This window comes from Trichomonas vaginalis, chromosome III (genome assembly GCF_026262505.1).
Source record: "Trichomonas vaginalis G3 chromosome III, whole genome shotgun sequence".
In the NCBI taxonomy this organism is placed as follows: Eukaryota; Parabasalia; order Trichomonadida; family Trichomonadidae; genus Trichomonas; species Trichomonas vaginalis.
Window position 1 is genome coordinate 11457515 of NC_067205.1, and position 19797 is coordinate 11477311.

General features: G+C 30.9%; 6 protein-coding genes across 6 annotated transcripts, besides 2 other annotated features; 3 read left to right on the forward strand and 3 right to left on the reverse strand.

Moving 5' to 3' along the window:
* Window positions 1-15: 15 nt before the first annotated feature.
* On the reverse strand, window positions 16-1866 carry TVAGG3_0682940 (regulation of choline O-acetyltransferase protein; the record flags this gene model as incomplete). The annotated part of the gene is made up of 1 exon (XM_001326953.1): window positions 16-1866. One exon carries the CDS (start codon window positions 1864-1866, stop codon window positions 16-18), a length of 1851 nt encoding a protein of 616 aa, XP_001326988.1.
* A 1160-nt stretch (window positions 1867-3026) lies between these two features.
* On the reverse strand, window positions 3027-4062 carry TVAGG3_0682950 (protein of unknown function, DUF3737 family; the record flags this gene model as incomplete). Its single annotated transcript, XM_001326954.2, has 1 exon — window positions 3075-4055. One exon carries the CDS (start codon window positions 4053-4055, stop codon window positions 3075-3077), a length of 981 nt encoding a protein of 326 aa, XP_001326989.1.
* A 590-nt stretch (window positions 4063-4652) lies between these two features.
* On the forward strand, window positions 4653-5667 carry TVAGG3_0682960 (protein of unknown function, DUF3737 family; the record flags this gene model as incomplete). Its single annotated transcript, XM_001326955.2, has 1 exon — window positions 4660-5640. The coding sequence occupies one exon, from the start codon at window positions 4660-4662 to the stop codon at window positions 5638-5640; it is 981 nt and encodes a 326-aa protein (XP_001326990.2).
* A 1124-nt stretch (window positions 5668-6791) lies between these two features.
* TVAGG3_0682970 (RNA polymerase II transcription regulator recruiting protein) lies at window positions 6792-7410 on the forward strand (the record flags this gene model as incomplete). The annotated part of the gene is made up of 1 exon (XM_051242779.1): window positions 6887-7357. One exon carries the CDS (start codon window positions 6887-6889, stop codon window positions 7355-7357), a length of 471 nt encoding a protein of 156 aa, XP_051089366.1.
* Window positions 7411-7927: 517 nt separating this feature from the next.
* Window positions 7928-8967: a mobile genetic element.
* Window positions 8968-10147: 1180 nt separating this feature from the next.
* Window positions 10148-15347: a mobile genetic element.
* Window positions 11255-12622, reverse strand: TVAGG3_0683000 (IS204/IS1001/IS1096/IS116 transposases DDE domain-containing protein; the record flags this gene model as incomplete). The annotated part of the gene is made up of 1 exon (XM_001326956.2): window positions 11255-12622. One exon carries the CDS (start codon window positions 12620-12622, stop codon window positions 11255-11257), a length of 1368 nt encoding a protein of 455 aa, XP_001326991.2.
* Window positions 15348-18855: 3508 nt separating the features above from the next.
* On the forward strand, window positions 18856-19494 carry TVAGG3_0683010 (RNA polymerase II transcription regulator recruiting protein; the record flags this gene model as incomplete). Its single annotated transcript, XM_001326957.1, has 1 exon — window positions 18859-19494. One exon carries the CDS (start codon window positions 18859-18861, stop codon window positions 19492-19494), a length of 636 nt encoding a protein of 211 aa, XP_001326992.1.
* Between the last annotated feature and the right edge of the window lie 303 nt (window positions 19495-19797).

Sequence of the window (19797 nt, forward strand, 5' to 3'; positions counted from 1 at the left end):
AATATAATAATTTTTCTAAATTTTGAACATGACTTCTTTGTTCAAGCTTTCACAGATCTCCTTGTTGGGAGCATCTTCCTGAGGCTCTTTTGTCTTACGGTAGACATTGATAACAACGACCAAAGCAACAATAACTAAAACTATTAAAACGCAAAGAGCGATAATAGTAATTATGTATGGTGTTGGCCATTTGAATCCTTCATGTGTAACAGCGATAGATCCATTACGTGTATTCAACTGTAATTCGAAGTCATCATCGTTTGGATTTGATTGGAAATGCATTTCATGGAGAGAAACAGTTCTGCAGAAACGCTCTGGTTCAACACATGAAACAGTGTGGCTTTCAATTCCCCACTTTTCGTTTGTTTTGTATGTGAAGTTTTGTCCAATGTTTTCTTTGGTGCAAGTAGCGAGGAGCTGCTTGTTGTAGCTATTAGATTTACGTAATTCTATCTGATAGCTGTCAAAACCGTCGCAAGAGTAAGCACCGCATGAAGTCATTCCAGGGAGAACAGCTTCACCATCTTTGCAGATGGTATCTGGGTACCTGAGAACAATGTAATCATAGACCCGGATGTCTCCGATCTTAGGAGACTTAAGTGCGTTGTAAAATTCGGATGCTTGACAGTATGGAGACACTTTCTCGTTTCCTGTGGAGCATTCGATCTCGCTGGTTTCAATGTCGCCGGTATGGCCAACGAACTTGAAGTTGAAACCAACTTTTGTGTCATAAGTTTTATTATAAATGTAATAAGATGGGAATGCGATCTGTGGAGGTCCTGTAGCGAAGTCTGGGATAAAGTGACCATCAATGGAATCCTTATTACCCCAAACAATTGGCTGAATGAGCGACCAATCAACCTCATAATTACCTGTATCGAGTAACATGGAAACTGTGACGTCTGTAATTCTGTTGAATGGTCCATTCTCAGTCTGAAGACTGACACCAACCATCATTTCTGATGTATAGATACGAGATTCTGGATGAGATAATTTTGTACCGGCGGAACCTCCATCTTCGAGCTCAATACCGGACCAACACTTAGTATCATTGTCACCGTAGAAGTATTCTTGGCCAAAGTGCTTTACGGCAAAGAGATGGGCCTGTGGAGTGATGAGGAATCTAAAAGTCTTTCCAGACTTTGTGAGAGAGCACGTTATATTTTCATGGGGCTGATTCGAATCAATCGGGTGGTAATGGCCATACAATGTAGGTGTGATACCAAGAACATGGCACATTTCATGAAGAAGAACATAGAAGTACTTGTTGTTCCAAGAATTTTCATCACTTGGTGTATCGGGTATTGACGCAGCGTTGATGAAAATAAAGCCATGGATTGGTCTAAATGTTTCTTCTTCGTAAGCGATAGCACCAGCAGCAGCGATTGTATTCGATGTTTTTCCAAATGGACGAAGAACAACGGTCATGTACAGATCAGTATTATTAACAACTTGTTCAGTTGATATGTTCGTTAATGTACTGAAATTGGACAATTTGAATGAATCTACGGTCTGTTTAACGCGAACAAGCCTGGTAATGAAATTTTGGACATTATCAAGTGTTTTGATGAGAGTTTGTCTCTTCTTTTCCGTGATAATGTCTTCTTCATAACATGTGAAATTTCCATCCCAGAAAATTTGTTGGCCAACCTTGTGGCAAGTCTTATAGTCATCAGAAGTTCCATTGATATATTGGTAGTCCATTACTAAACGCATAGTCTCAAATTTCCTTTCTGATAAAATTTCTTTTCTTTGGCTATTCTTAACTAGAATAAATGGATTATCTTCACGAGCGAACATTCCACCGCAGTGGCCATGTCCATGATATTCATGGCTCAAAGAGAAGACAGTAAAAAGAAACATCATGAGGATTAAATAACTGAAGGTTTTGAAAAAATTGTGAAAGATTAGCTTTTCAAAAGAAGGTTCAATCAGAAATTTTTATTTAGATGATTATATTTTGTTAATATCATTATAGAAGTAAAAATATATGATCGAATAAAAATTTTACGATGTATCTCAAAAAATTGAATATTATCGCTTGATGTTGTAAGCAGATAAATTGATTAAAAATATAAATGAGAACAAGGAGCAGATAAATTAAGCTGATCTAAAAAGTTGTGTATAATTTGGCCATGATCCCACTTTTTGAATGAGGGGATTTGATGCTAAATTTAATAAATATTACTCAAGAATAAATGTATATCAAAATGTCAAAAAGTATAAAACGATCACGGATTATATCAGTTAGAAAATAAGATATTTTTTCGTGAAAATTTTAATCTATATAATATAATAATATCGACCAAAATTCAACTGATTTTTATTTTCAAATTTTAGAAACGATAACAATTTTCCATGGGAACCTATTGTTTTTAGGTTTTCTAATTATAAATAAAACTTCCGAAGATATAAGATAAACCTTTATAATAATTTGATATCAAATATTCAATTTTTGAAGTTCGCAAAAATTTGAGATCATTGATAAACCGTTGATATTTAAGCATTTTCCATCTATTCATTACCAGGAGAATTAAAATGCTTGTAAATAAATTGCTATCCTCAACAGAAAATATTTTCTGTTGATTTCGCAGTTAAGAAGTAGGATAAATTTGATTTGATCAGTGATTGTTGCAATTTACACGGAACTGCATCTGACTACAATCAACGATTTTAAAATGTTGGATAAGTAAATTTTGGATCTAATAATTGATCAATAAACATATAGTTTCTCATGCAGAGAGATTGTAAAAAGTTACAAGAATTGCAATCATGAATGCTTATGAGTTAACTACAAACGATGAAAGTGAAATAAATGTTGTTCTTAACAAATTAATGCATTAATGGATTTTTAAAGTATGTTAATCTTGTACAAGTAGGTTATAGAGGAAAAACAATGGAATCGGAAGTTTTCAAAATCAAAATAAATTTTGACTTGTATGTCTATATTCAATGAAATGATTATAAATATTTCCATAATGATTATATTTGCACTATTAATAAAGCCTCAACGTAAAATTAAATAATTAATTAATTTAAGAATTAAGATGGATTTACAATACAACAATACAAATTTAAAGAGATGCTGTTGTACAAGAGACTTTGTCGTCTTCGTTGCTTTGTTGTTCAACTTCGGCTGATGAAGTTGAAACTTCTGTTGAAGTCTTTTGTGATGTGCCGCGGATGATGATTGATGCGTTGCATGTCATCACGCGGTGGCCGTTGTCAACTTCACCAACACTGTCGCATACAATCTTGCCGCTCTTAGGATTGCGAATGCTCATGATATCACCAACAACATCGGCGTCGATGTTCTCTGAGTACTCGAATGACCAGTTTGTACCAACCATCTTGCAGTTGACGAGCTTCAAATTCTTGCAGTAGCAGAATGGCTGGACACCTTCGATTGTGCAGTTGATGAGTGTGACGTTGTTTGAGAACCATGCGAGGTACTCGCCGCGGAGGATGCTGTCGCGGACAACAACGTTGTCAGCATGCCAGAAGCAGTCTTTAGAAACAATGTCGCAGTTAGAGAGTTTGATGTTCTTAGCATACTGGAAGATGTACTTGCCGTTGGAAACCATGTTGTCGGCAACAATGTCACTGCCGTGCATAAGGAAGTAGTCGCATGTGAGCTTACTGTTCTTGATGTTGATGCCTTTGCTCTCCCAGCCGCACTCGTGCGAAACAATGGTGCTGTCCACAATGTCGATGTTCTCGCACTCACGCATGATCTTAATGCTGTTGATGTTGCAGTTCTCGAGGCGACCGTTCTTTGAGTACCACATTGGGGCGCGTGTCAACTCGTCCATCTTGACGTTAACAAGCTCGTAACCATCACAGTGCCAGAGTGGGTATCTGAGAGAGAAAGAACTGTCCTTAAGTAAGAAGTTGCGAGCCTCTTTAAGTGCACTCTCGCCATCTGCTGGACCTGCAAAGCGACAGTTGATGACTTTCGCGTCTGTAAGGTTGTAGAGAGCACGTTCTTCGTCGTATGTCTTGCCGTCGATGATTGTTGTTCTCTTTGATTCGTCTCTTGCGTTGAAGGATGACATATTCAGGATGATAAACTGAAAAATGAAGTAAAAATTTTTGCTTCAAAAATTCTTTCTCAAAAAATTTATCCATTCAATATTCACATCAATGAATATATCTTTTTCATCCACTGTGATTTTGATTTTATGGAATACTTTTTACTTTTAAAAATTTTGTTTTCGTAGTTTTCGTAATCTGAATTGTCTCTTATCTGAAAAATAAGTACAATTTTCGTAATGCAATGGTATTTAATCGAATAATACACACTTAACAACTTATTAAAATTCAATTATCATACCATATGAATTCACAGCGTTTAAAAATTTGTTACAAAATTTTTCTAAACAAAATATGAGATTAGTTATCAAATATAATAAGAATATCAAAAATTTAATTGAAAGTAAACGATAGAATGAACCCATTCTTTTCAAATTTTCTGAGGCTGAGGATTGGCCGGAGAATAGTTTTAAATTTTTAAATCATCGATTTACCAGGTTTTATAAAGCTAGCATAAGTCATATTACTATACTATTAAAGCGATTTGGTTATAAAAATATAAATTTTTTGAGAAAGAATTTTTGAAGCAAAAATTTTTACTTCATTTTTCAGTTTATCATCCTGAATATGTCATCCTTCAACGCAAGAGACGAATCAAAGAGAACAACAATCATCGACGGCAAGACATACGACGAAGAACGTGCTCTCTACAACCTTACAGACGCGAAAGTCATCAACTGTCGCTTTGCAGGTCCAGCAGATGGCGAGAGTGCACTTAAAGAGGCTCGCAACTTCTTACTTAAGGACAGTTCTTTCTCTCTCAGATACCCACTCTGGCACTGTGATGGTTACGAGCTTGTTAACGTCAAGATGGACGAGTTGACACGCGCCCCAATGTGGTACTCAAAGAACGGTCGCCTCGAGAACTGCAACATCAACAGCATTAAGATCATGCGTGAGTGCGAGAACATCGACATTGTGGACAGCACCATTGTTTCGCACGAGTGCGGCTGGGAGAGCAAAGGCATCAACATCAAGAACAGTAAGCTCACATGCGACTACTTCCTTATGCACGGCAGTGACATTGTTGCCGACAACATGGTTTCCAACGGCAAGTACATCTTCCAGTATGCTAAGAACATCAAACTCTCTAACTGCGACATTGTTTCTAAAGACTGCTTCTGGCATGCTGACAACGTTGTTGTCCGCGACAGCATCCTCCGCGGCGAGTACCTCGCATGGTTCTCAAACAACGTCACACTCATCAACTGCACAATCGAAGGTGTCCAGCCATTCTGCTACTGCAAGAATTTGAAGCTCGTCAACTGCAAGATGGTTGGTACAAACTGGTCATTCGAGTACTCAGAGAACATCGACGCCGATGTTGTTGGTGATATCATGAGCATTCGCAATCCTAAGAGCGGCAAGATTGTATGCGACAGTGTTGGTGAAGTTGACAACGGCCACCGCGTGATGACATGCAACGCATCAATCATCATCCGCGGCACATCACAAAAGACTTCAACAGAAGTTTCAACTTCATCAGCCGAAGTTGAACAACAAAGCAACGAAGACGACAAAGTCTCTTGTACAACAGCATCTCTTTAAATTTGTATTGTTGTATTGTAAATCCATCTTATTTTGAATATCTTATCGTATTTATTTTTTCAGTTCCTCAAAATTTATTAGATCATTTTTCATAATCGCGGTCCTTAAGGTCAATTCAAAAATTTCATATGATATACCATACATCAATTACTAATCATTTAAAATAATCAAATTTAATGATCGACCATACACGCTTTCAAATATTGAATAGTTATTAAACTTTTGAGAATTAAAATTTCATCGTTCTCCTTAATAATCTAACTTGCCGCAATTCACCATTTTTGCCCTGATGCGTATTTTCTTGTTGAACCCAACTACTATCACTTGAATTAATGTATTTCCCACCGAAATCGAGGCTTTCCAATATAAAAATAATTAATTGCCAAAATTTCAGAAAACATTTTATCAATTTACATATTATGTACGAATGATCAATTATTTCTCCAATTCCCCGCTTTATCTTTATTTTTTTAATATTTTCTTCTTTTTTAAAAAATGAGTAATGAATTCAAATCAGCACATATCAATGGATCAATATTCTAATTCCCATTTATTTAATCAAGCTTTTCAATTTATTTTAAAAATATTCAAAATGAATCTAACCCGTTATCGGATTGGTATTAATTTTCCTCATATTATTAATTTCAAAAGCAAAATAAATTAAGAAATCCATTAACAACAACGTGATAATTTTTTCAAACGAAAATTTTTAAAATATAAATAAATTCTATCAACCTATAATGAATTTGATTCTTTATAAAGTTCACAATCATTATAAATCCTACTTTAGATTTTGATATATCTTAGATAGATTTATTGTCAGAAAAATATAAATCAATTTTCACAAAAATATATAAATTAGTTTGACTATCAGCAGTCTTACTGCCTAAAAAAAATTATCAGTCAGGTATATTATTGACATTTTGATAATTTTTGAAAGTTGATTATAGGATGTTTAATTTAAACTACTATACATTTGTGAAACAATTTAAAATAAATTTGTCTAGCTAAAATTTCTCTCAATATTTTATTGACTCAATTCAATAAAGAATTAATACTTGCTAGTTTTACTATAAGCTCAAATATTTCCATAAAACTAACTATTTTTTGTCACCATTACTTTTGAATTCATTTAAAAATTAATCTTGATAAATATAATTATCTACATTACTATTCCAAAATTTACCCGAACCCGTGATTTTGAATCACTTATTGAAAACTTTTCAATTACGAAAGCCAGTAAAGAATGGGTGATCTCTTATTAACCACAACAAAAAATAAATTCACAGAGAGCGACGATTCAGAGCTTAGAAATCTCGTGCAAGAGTATGGCAAAGACTGGAAACTTATAGCTGATAAAATCAAAACGAAAAATGCACGTCAATGCAGAGACCGTTATGAAAAATACTTAGCTCCTAATCTCAAATCCGAACCTTTCACAATTGATGAGGACATACAATTACTGACTCTATTTAAAAAATTGGGTTGCAGATGGATCAAAATCTCACAGATGATGGAAGGACGGTCAGATGTTGCCATTAAAGCTAGGTTCAGGCTCCTCAAACGCCATGGAAAAACTATTCAGAATTTAAAATCCGATAAACTCAAGCTAAACAAAGATACTACACCTCCAAACAATACCAAAGATATCATTACATTAGATTTTGAGAGCGAAGCTCGTACTTTTGATGAAGATTTGCTTACATTATTTATTTAATTTTGAATTGTTATTACATAAAAATTGTCCTTTTGAATGTAATTTTATATAAATTTATCCAAAGGCATTTTTCAATCATAATTTTTTTCTTGTTTTCCTTCTTCAACAATTATGGAGTCTTTGATTAAGAAAATAGACTTAACAAGATTAACCTCATAGAATGATCTAAGATAGTATTTGCATTATTTCAACAATTATGACTTTTTACAACAAACATTTGATTATTTGTTCAATTTCAAATGTCTAGTTAAGCATGACATATCTAATACATCAATATGTTTTAAATATAGTAATAATTTTAAGTAAAATTGAATTTTTATCATTTCATATGAATCTTGCGAAATTTGTTACAAGGGTTATTTCCTTCTATGCTTTAGTTATTAATGGGTGAAATTATATATTGAAATGGCTGAATTATATTGAAATAAATAGACTCTAAAATCCAAATTTATAATTTCTTGCAAGTCTTATCAATATTTTATGAGATTTCTATTATATATAGAAAGCTAGTTGCGTTTTTAAATAAAATCTTCGAATTATTGAATGCGAAAACTTTTTTCGGAAATTTAAGGGTGCACACGAGAGGATCATGTAAACTTCAGAATTTAGAACCTTATTTTTAAGCATTATCTTGGCTACCTATTTAGGCTCGAAAAGCAAAAAATATCAAAAAATACAACTTGACTCCATTATGACGCTTTCATGGAGGTAGTTTTTATCCGCTAGTATTTTCCCTTTGAATCTCTTTACAATTCGAAATCAAATTCAAACCTCAGTAGAAGAAAGGAAGAATCGACTTACTACGGTTGTAATACGAATAAATACATATATTTAATTATTTTTATTTACATAATAATTGTTTGAAGCTCATATTCCATCAAATTTTTAAATAAAAACATTAAAATGTTGAAAATGTTCATATATTTTAATAGGGTTTTGGCACTTTATTGAGGAATTACTACATACATAGTCGAACTGAACTTGATATTTTGAAATTTAAATTATTTATCAAAATTAAAATTTAACTTGAAATTTATAATTATTTAGTCATATTTTGCATAATTCTAAGTAGATTTTGTAAAAAATCAAGAAAGAAAATTTTAACGTGCTTTATTTTTTCTTTTTATAATAATACATATTATTATATAATTAACATATTCATAATGTTTCACCCTTTCAAAAATATAATCCTCCTCCTCTCAAATAAACGTACATACGGGTGGCCTCTTTTTTCAAAAAATTAAAATTTGAAATTTTGGGCTCAAATATTAGAGATTTTTTCAACCTTCAACGATATATGTTGTCTATATCAGACCTCCTTTCTTTTTGATACTTAACATTGTTCCTAAATCTTAGCCGTTAAGGCTGTTCTGAAAATATTTTTTTTTTCGAAAAAATTCGAAAAAAATTCTTAAAATTCAAAAATCCCTTAATTCCTGAGGATTTTGGAAAAAAGTTTTTATATGAACATGTGTATATTATATGAAGTATATTGATAAGGTAAAAATCAAATTTTATTGCATATTCATCGAGAAAATAAACTAACGAATCCCTCAAAATTGAGAGGGTAATCCTCCTCCTCTCAAATAAACGTACATACGGGTGCACCCTTAAATAGTTTACATTTAATTTAAGAAATCATGTTTTGTAAAATGTTTATCATATACATGGCACGATGGGCGCTACTTTTTTGGCGCCAGCAGCGCCGCCCGCGCCTCCGGTGTAGGGTTGTACAAACTGGCACGCCTGCTGGCACACCTTTTTTGGCCAGCTGGCACGATTTTTTAAAAAAACACATTAAAAAAGTCACTTTTTGCCCCATCTAATGAGATTTTTTTTTACAATTTTTTCCCCTTATTTTTCAATTTAGATATGATTTTAAGCTCTCCAAATTGAAGTTTACCTGATGTTTCTTAGTTTTTATGATAACAAAATGTTGCAAAGTTGAGTTTGGATTCAATAAATTTAAGAAAATTTTATTTTACAATGAAATTATAAGAAAGGATGTTTTTATCCTATGTCAAAGAGAATACATTTGTAGATCCCGACTTTTGACATGGTTGAAAATTCAAAAAAAAATTAAAAATTAAAAAAAAATTAAAAAATATAAATTTCATGTTAAAAAATGATTTTTGAAATTTTTTTGGAAAAATAGAATGTCATATTTTTATGTTTTATTGCTATTTTTGACGAAATCAATAAAATATTTGTTAATTTGGCTGAGATTATAAATAAAATCTTTCTAAATCTTGCAATTGATTGCTAAAATCTGTTTTATGTATTAATTGGCATTGAGATTCGTTATAAAAGAATGCGAATTATTTTGTATGAGTAAACGTATTTTGTAAAATTTCAAATTCTCTTCTCTCATTACTTACCTTAGATCTCTCGGCTTTTAGCTCTCAGATTTCGCTCATAGAACTCAGGTTTTAGTTATGTACTCATAGATGTATCATTACTGCCTGCAGATCTCTCATTACTACCTTACTAACCAGATCTTAACTCTCATTACTACCTTACTAACCAGATCTTAACTCTCATTACTACCTTACTCATCAGATCTTAACTCTCATTACTACCTTACTAACCAGATCTTAACTCTCATTACTACCTTACTAACCAGATCTTAACTCTCATTACTACCTTACTAACCAGATCTTAACTCTCATTACTACCTTACTAACCAGATCTTAACTCTCATTACTACCTTACTAACCAGATCTTAACTCTCATTACTACCTTACTAACCAGATCTTAACTCTCATTACTACCTTACTAACCAGATCTTAAGGATACCCTTACATTGCGTAGTTAGAAAGAGAATATGATATTGTCATGATTGCTAAAGTTTTAGGCTCCAGAAATGAATATACATCAAACTGAAACAATTGATAAATTGAATGAACTTTTGAGAGGTTCTCAAATAAAAAAAATTATCTAATTTTTTACAATATTACTATTATTTTATCCACATATGTATATATAGTAATTTGAGAAAACTTTTAGGAAAAAATAAGTTTAATAAAAATCTGAATTTTACTTGTTGTGGGATTGTTATTAATTGACACTCCAGACGTATTACTAATAGTTATGCGTATGCAATTAAAGTATTTCTGATGGACAAAATGTGAGATTTATATCAGATAATTCATTTCTACTATTAAGTTATTCATTTATGAGTTTGCATTTATTCGCACTAAATAAATAACTATTAAAAATTGTTTTAATTAATTGACACCATATAATAGAGTGAATTTTGTTTGATCAAACAACAATAGATGATAGATATAAAGCCAAGAAACTTGCTATTAATATGCTCTACTTGCTATTTCAATGTAAGTATGATATTTTCTAAATGTTTCGTTCAGATAACTTAGATATATTAGTCAAAATTTGAAATTTTAATAGCACATATATTAAAAATAATTATTATTCATAAAAGATTAATGAAATAGTAAAAAAAAATCAATCAAATTATAAAAATACAACATATGGTTTTTTATGGTTGTCTCATAATAGCATTTCATGAGAAAAAATATAATACTATTTATTTTTGCATAGTTCAATTTTTTTAAATAATGCAAGATATCCCGCCATTAGTTTTCATGAAATAATCCAAAAATCAGCATACACTTGAGAACATAGCAGCTCTACATGTTTTCGCTATTTATTTTCCAATAATATGAGGGGTTCACGGGATAAAGCTTCATTAAGCATAATTGATTACAATATCATCATATATATACCGAACATATAACAAATGGGATATTTGTATACTAAAATAAAAAAGGAGCAAATTATATAATTTTTGTCATGCTACTTATAGGTTCAAAAATCTTATAATATAAAAATATTTTCAAATACAAAGAAAATATGTGTTTATTTCAAATTTGAAAATTAGATATCTTGTGGGGTCCACTTTCCTCCTCTGTAATCACCTGTAGGGTTATCCTTAGGAAATCTTTTTGCATTTCTTGCCTTGTTGATCTCTTTTCTTGTTTCTGGTGTAGCTTTCTTTTGATTTCTGGATTTATTTTTCTCATATTCAAGTTTTTGGAGTTCGCGGATTGAAGGAGATATTTGGTAATTATTGACACGATTGTATATTTCTTGTTTGCATTTCTCTCCTTCGTTTTTTTGTAAAATTGTAACAGCCGTACGCATTTCAAACGATTTTGCGTTGTTTCCTTTGGGACACTGAGTAAGCATTGAGTGATGTATCGATTCATTTTGTTGTGTTTGAGCATTAGGATCAATTTCTGGAATCAACTTTGCGGCATCATCTGTAAAACGTTGAAATTGCTTCGCTAAATCAGGTTTTGTAAGTGGCTGAAACACAGGATATTCTTTGTCTTTTTCGTGAAGGCAATTTTCATGCCTTCCGATAAAATGATTTAATGTATTCTTCCATAGGAAAATTTTTTTCGTTGTTTCAATTGGAAGCATGATAATAAAAGTGAACCACTTAATAACTTTCGAATATATCTGATGAAATACTTTTTCTTGGTGTTTTAATGGTCTTCCACGTTTCTTCGGCTCTTCTGCTTTAGATTTGATTGGGAATGCTGGCTGTGATTCACTTTCTTTCTGTTGATTAACAGTTTCTTTTCCTGCTGCTTCTTTATATCCACCATTTTCAAGCTTTTCGAAAGCTCTGCCAACTGCACGTACACAATGACGAGGATCAAGTGTAATTTTAGCATTCGGAGCATATTGCTGGATGATGGCTTTCGTTTTATTGTCATTGTCATGAACCACTGTGGAAACATTTGTAAAGTCAAAATTTGACATCATCCTCTTTGTACATTCTGTTTCCATCATGTTGGATGGGCCTTCAAAGTCTCCTCCAGAGCTCTTTTTTATAACAGTTGTTTCACCAACAACTTTTCCACGGTTGTCCATCATTAAACTTTGGCACGCTGTAGCATTTCTGCCAACATTATAATGCGAATCAGTGCTTAAAAATGTATCTTTCTTCATTGTTTGTTGAGCATTTTTAATAGATTGCTCTTTATATTCTAGTATTACCTTACCTATTTCTTTTTGATGACGGTAAAACTCTTTTTCACTCGGCACTTTAATATTGTTATCTTGAAATAAATTCCTTGCTCGAGTATAAGAGTCACCATTAACAATTACAGAAGCAGTCCAGTGTTTTGGATCGACTTCCTTTGGCGCATTCTTTTCTTGGGAGTTTTTTCTTGCTTCAATTGATTTTTCGTTAGCTTCACGACTTTGTTGTTTGCGTCTGCTTGGTGGAGGCATATTACGTAAATGGTCGGCAAAAAATGTAATAAACGTAGTGAATAATTAAAAAGATTGCTTTATATAACAAATATAATCATTTTTTCCTTAGAAATCCCATTATTTGCATAACAATATTTAAAAATATTTTTTTGATATAGTTTACAGTCACATCAATATGAACTATATTAAACTATCAGAAACTTATGTATGTTATTAGTAAAGTTGAAATTTTTATCATATTTACACATTAAATTTAATTTTCATGCATATTTAAGTTTTTTTCAACACAATCTTGTATTGTTAGTACCGACAATATGAAAGAAAGTTATACTGTATTTAATTTTAGCAATAAACAAAAAAATCTAAATTATATCTTTAGATACTAGGATTGATTTAATGACTAAGAACGTTTTTATCAATAATACCATGATTCATAACATATAGACATAACCTAAATATACCAAAGCATTTCTACTTGGAACTAGCGCATCGCCAAAATAATGGGTCAATATTCATTTGACGTAATGCTGATCGAGAGAAGTCTTTATATATAAGCCTTATCACAATGCCACGAATGCACCCAGCTGCAGGCGTGTCTTGTTTAACATTCATTCCTATATATGATGGAACATTAATCAATAATCATGGAAGTATCACTTTTCAAATAACATCATTGTTAAATGAAAGAAAATTGTATGCAAAATTACATTTTGGTAATGGTGAGACGCAATATGTTGAAGTATATATCATTATTATTTAATATACAAACAAACTCTAGTACAAAATTGTATTAATTCAACTTTCATGTCTAATATAAAAACTTTTTTTAAAAAAAGAGATATAATCGTGTATAATATGAGAAAAATGAATATCAATACAAAATAAAATATCAATTAGCTATTGCTGATGACATATCATGAATATTGATCATTTGATTTGATTAATTTTGATAAATATTAGGCTTTTTGCTAGTTACATATTACAATAAGGCTTTTAAATGGATATTTATTGATATGAGCTTATTTCAAAATGACAGTCTTTGATTTATCCACTAATAAGATTTGATGTCACAAAAATCTAGATTTTGGGGCATAAAAACCTAACACCAAATCATAACTTCTGTGCATATACTAAATTGAGTACAGAAATATGTTAATTTTCAGTATTTTTAGAAGAATTCTTATTATCCTTCAAAAAGTCAGTATTTCTGCTGTAATTTTCTACAACATTGTAGTTATTGCACTTTGTCTATGGATTTGTATATATGTTATATATAAATTATATATCTAAACTGCCCATAAGTGCAATTTTTATATAAATTGTTTATTTCTTTAACAATTTCATATGAAATATGCTTTTTTAAGCGTATCAAAGCTGTGTTCTTAATGTGCATGGATATATCAAGAAAAATGTCGAAAAAAAATGTGAATTCACAAATTCACTGAATTTTCACCGTTTTTTGAATTTTGCTACAGCACTAATATTAAATAATACTAAAATCTTCTGTCTTTGTAAAAGAATAAATTCTGACAAAAAGTGCTCGTTTAAATTTAATGATCATCTGTATGACTAAGTGGTAAAAAGTGTTTATGACCAAAAAAGGGTTACATGCTTAGTCTATTTTTCTGACAGGATACTCTAGATTTACATGATCTCTATTTCATATCTCCGTTTTTAGATTCTTCGACAGATTTTATGATAGAAAACCAAGATTAACAAATTTCCGGCATGTTAATGAAGAAATCTGCAGCTACCCTCAATATTATTTCAATAATCAGTATCGTTTCTCTTACAATTTATTTTTTTCTCAATAATTTAACAAGAAATAACAATACACACTTGGTTTTACGTATAAAAGCTAAGTGTCGAACTTAATCAACTTTACTTACTTAGCAAATGAATATTTTTGTGGTTGCGAGTTCTGAATGCTGAAGTTTTAGATTTCTCTATAAATGATATCATTGCACTTACAATGTTGTTCCAGCCTATCGCATAAATCATAGAAAATCCAAAAAAAAAATAATATAAAGAAAATTCATGTCATGAAGTTCAAAAAATACCGTGTAACATTAAAATTTGTTATGCATAATACATTTTAGCTATTATTGATTTTTTTTTAATTTTCGAGAAATTGAATGGTGAGTCCGATAGAGAAATTTTTAAAAATCCCAGTGCCTCATAGAAGTAATTTCCCTCGTCTCCCATACTTCCAAATGTATGCATATGACATAAACTTTTATGCATTACACAAGTGGCCAATAATATCTATAGAGTAAAAAATTAGAAATTTAATTTTTTTATATGATAGTTATATTTCAGATTTGCGAGCGTAACTTTTTTCTCCATGGCATACTTGTTTTAAGAGCAAATGATCAAAATCGTCCTTCAATTATTGAAGGAGCTGATATCTTTTGAAAATTGAATTGAAAGGGTATTCAATTTTCAAATTTCCTCTCAATTTTGGAAACATATCAACTCTATGAATTAACAATTATGTGCCTTCACAGTTTATCAGTCATATAAGGTGCTTATAAAGAAAAAAGTTACGCTCGCAAAATATGTTTTTATATAGATTTCACATAAAATAATTATGTAATTTCTAAAAAGAATATTTTTGTTCTTGAATATTAAAGTGTATTGTAGTTTAAAAAGTTTTAAATATGTTGCTAAAATTTCAGGTTTATAGCTCATGTCTAGCATGACTTCTTCGTATGCGCAAAAAATCTGACACGTAAGGGTATCCTTAACTCTCATTACTACCTTACTAACCAGATCTTAACTCTCATTACTACCTTACTCATCAGATCTTAACTCTCATTACTACCTTACTAACCAGATCTTAACTCTCATTACTACCTTACTAACCAGATCTTAACTCTCATTACTACCTTACTAACCAGATCTTAACTCTCATTACTACCTTACTAACCAGATCTTAACTCTCATTACTACCTTACTAACCAGATCTTAACTCTCATTACTACCTTACTAACCAGATCTTAACTCTCATTACTACCTTACTAACCAGATCTTAACTCTCATTACTACCTTACTAACCAGATCTTAACTCTCATTACTACCTTACTCATCAGATCTTAACTCTCATTACTACCTTACTAACCAGATCTTAACTCTCATTACTACCTTACTAACCAGATCTTAACTCTCATTACTACCTTACTAACCAGATCTTAACTCTCATTACTACCTTACTAACCAGATCTTAACTCTCATTACTACCTTACTAACCAGATCTTAACTCTCATTACTACCTTACTAACCAGATCTTAACTCTCATTACTACCTTACTAACCAGATCTTAACTCTCATTACTACCTTACTCATCAGATCTTAACTCTCATTACTACCTTACTAACCAGATCTTAACTCTCATTACTACCTTACTAACCAGATCTTAACTCTCATTACTACCTTACTAACCAGATCTTAACTCTCATTACTACCTTACTAACCAGATCTTAACTCTCATTACTACCTTACTCATCAGATCTTAACTCTCATTACTACCTTACTCATCAGATATCTAATTATTTACATATGATTTCTCACATCTCACTCAAGTCTCATTACTTACCCTATCTTTTTAACCTTTTCTGATAATTACTGAAATAACTAAATCCTTTTTTTAGTTTAATTCTGATATTAAATTTTTAAAATCTCTTTAATTTTTTGAACTACGCCTTTAATTTGTAATTGCCGATTTCACAGATTTGAACCATTTAATAAAATAACATTATTCAACTTAATCATATCAAACATGGTAGTTTGATTTTCAGATCTACATTTTAAAAACCTCTTTATTATCTTGAGTTATACTTTTATTATATAATACCTGAGTTCATAACTGAAAACTCTTAATTAGAGTACAATATTCAACTTAATCATAACAAGATTTGTTGAATTTCAAATTTGATTTATATCTTCCATCACTTAAAACTCTCACAGCTTACAATATAAGCTAAAAAGTATATTTTCATAGTAATAAAATTAATTATTAAATTTTTTACTTTTTCCTTTCCAAAACTAGGAAAAAAAGGAAGTGAAAAGGGAAAAAGAAGAAAGAAAAGAGAAAAAGAAGAAAGAAAAGAGAAAAAGAAAAAAAAAGAAGAGAAAAGAAGAAAAAATAATAATGAGCATATTATATAATTGTGGTCATAGGCCGAGTGGCGTGGAAAGGGTGGAGCCCGAAGGGCGACATCCTTTCCACGCCACGAGGCCCGATTTTTGGCCACTTTTTTGATTTTGGCCGCGTGCCAGCTCCTGGCAGGCGGCCCGCAAAATTGTGCCAGTTTGTACAACCCTACTCCGGTGGCTCCCACTGGTGGGGAGGAGACGACAGAAAAAGATATAAATTTTACTAAAAAAATTGAATTTTGGAAATTCTTTTGATTTTTTTGAATGATTTACGAAGAGATTGAACACATTTTGTACTATGAAATATCGTTATTAATAAATTTGCTTCTTAAACATCTATTAAAATCGCAATTTTGAATATTTTTATGATTTTTTTTGACCCGATCACTTGCGCCCGCGCCCACTGGGAGGGGCGCTTGTAAAGTATTTAAAAATCAATGTAAACATTTCAATTTTTGCTCCCACCTCCCATTGGGGGGGGGCATATATCTCGTAGCGTTCAAGTTCAAGTGATGAAAGTGCATAAGAAAGCTCCTTAATCATACCGATAGAAACAGCATTAGGGGCGCCAAATGGCGCTCGGTGATGTTTCCCATAAAAGCTTAATTTCAGGTATCCATAATCATAACCTGTCAGACGCAATAATTCATTAGTACACAATCATCGTTTCTCAATCAAGAAACGAAACGCACGATTGATTATGCTGGCCATTAAATTTTCATATCAAATAATTTACTACTTCAAGAAAAATTAAAGACTATCATCAACCAAAGCTTAAAATTCTCAGTGTTTACAACTCTCATACTTCGAATATGCATATTTCCAAAATAGCATGAAAATTTTTTTCATTTGAGCTCATTTTCTTTTGTTCTATTAACTAATACAAGCAGTACAAGCTTGTTATACGTATACTTAATAAGTAAGGTCTTAAGGGAAATAATAAAAAAGAATTTTGCTATTAATTATATTAAACAATATTTATTTGTAATTTCGTGATAATTATATTTCTTATTACAAAGTAAAGGTATTTGATATAATGTTTGCCTTACAAAAATGTTTCCTTTGTCTTGCCACCATAGGTATTCTATTTTGTCACTTTTTGCGCCCGCCGTGCCATGTATAGTTTATCAAAAATGAAATATGGAAAAATCTTTGGTAGATGGGTTTACGATATTCAATTTTTCAAAAATTAACGTGCTCCAAGTTTTCCTGGATTTTTTTAAATTCATATATGAAGTATTGCAACATCGATATAATGCATGCATTTGCCGTTGCAAATTGCCTACGATAGTTCAATTCAAATATATAAATTTTCAAAATTGATCAAAATTCAATTTCTCTTCCTTACAAATTTACCACCATTACTAATAACTCTCTATTTATCTTAATCTTGGTATTATTCTAGGTATATTATTTTTGTATATTGTTTTTATTTTGATTTTTGAATTATAAAAAGCAATATTGTCAAAAATTAAAATGTTACATTTAAACATCAAGATTCATATTAATGAAGTTTTCCAGATTTTTTTTTCCGCCGAATAACTTTCCTAAATTCTTTCAAAAAACGAATTGATTCATCCATTCAATCATTTCATCATTTTTATATTTCTATTGCCTAAATATTTCTATTTTTAGCCACATTTCTCTCAAATTTAAGTATTTTCATTTTTCCAGCTCAAATATATTCAACAGTGTTTGAGACCATTGCCTGTATGTTTTTTTTTAAATTGACGATTCAAAAATTTTATCGTGGATTTTGGAAATAAATTATCTACACAATTAAAACACTGTTTACTAGACTTGTATCCATGATTATTTTATATCTATTAATTTTTGTTAAGTTTTGATTTGCAAAAAAAATTCAATATTAATATAAATATGATTAAAATTGCTATAACATTAATATTATAATGAAATATTTTCATTAAGATTTTTGAATGACAAAATAAAAAACATAAAGTCTAAAATATTTAATAAATTCAATTCCTATACAACTTTCATTTTTTTACTTCAAAGAAAATTCAATATTTACAATGGCCGGATAACATCGAATTTTCTTTCATTTCCTTCTCAATTTTTTTATCGAAGTTAAATTTCTCATGGAAGCTATCAAGAAAGGATTGAAAACAGATATTGTTAAAACTCCTCGTCAAAAATTCACATCTGAAGAGGATAAACGCTTATGCGAACTTGTAACTGTTTATGGGAATAAAGCGTGGAAGAAAATTGCGCAAATCATGCAAACGAAAAACACAAGGCAATGCAGAGAAAGGTACATCAATTATCTTGCTCCAAATTTAACTAATGGCCCATGGACTCAAGAAGAAGATTATTCTTTAATTCAATTTGCCAGCCAAATGGGACCACATTGGTCAAAAATAGCCAAAATGTTTCCTACCCGTTCGGATGTAAACGTTAAGAATAGATATGCTCTTCTTGTATCAAAAGGAAAAGCTCCACTACTTTCTTCCAAAGAAATCAAAGTTAACAAGGATTTTCAGAGCGAGACTAATAAGGCTAAAACCAATTTTATAGATGAATTCATGAGTTCTCCATTAGAAGATGATATAATATTTCCAACTGATGATTCCGCTAATCTTATGAATATTGATGGATGGGATTCAAGTATGGATGACATAGAATATTACAGTAAGTATCCCAATTCAATACTAAAGCCCATGCTAAATTGTTTTATATTTATAAATTTGAATACTTTACATAATTTTTTTGAATGACATATCTCAAATTTTTGATTCGGATTTTTGGTGTAAAAATCGCTCAAAATAAGAAAAAACAAAGTAATAATATGATTATTTTTTCATTGAAAAAGTGGCAGTTTTTATTCTTATCATATGTTCCGCACTCCAAGAATCTATAATGAAATTACTACTTATTCCGCGATATAAATTTAATTCACAGAAGCTAAGTAATATATTTACAGCATATTTGATCCAAAACAAAAGTTCTAAATCAATGATTTAATTATTTTATCACAGCCATTGATGCTACCATCTCACGAACTTTCAGAAATACAAATA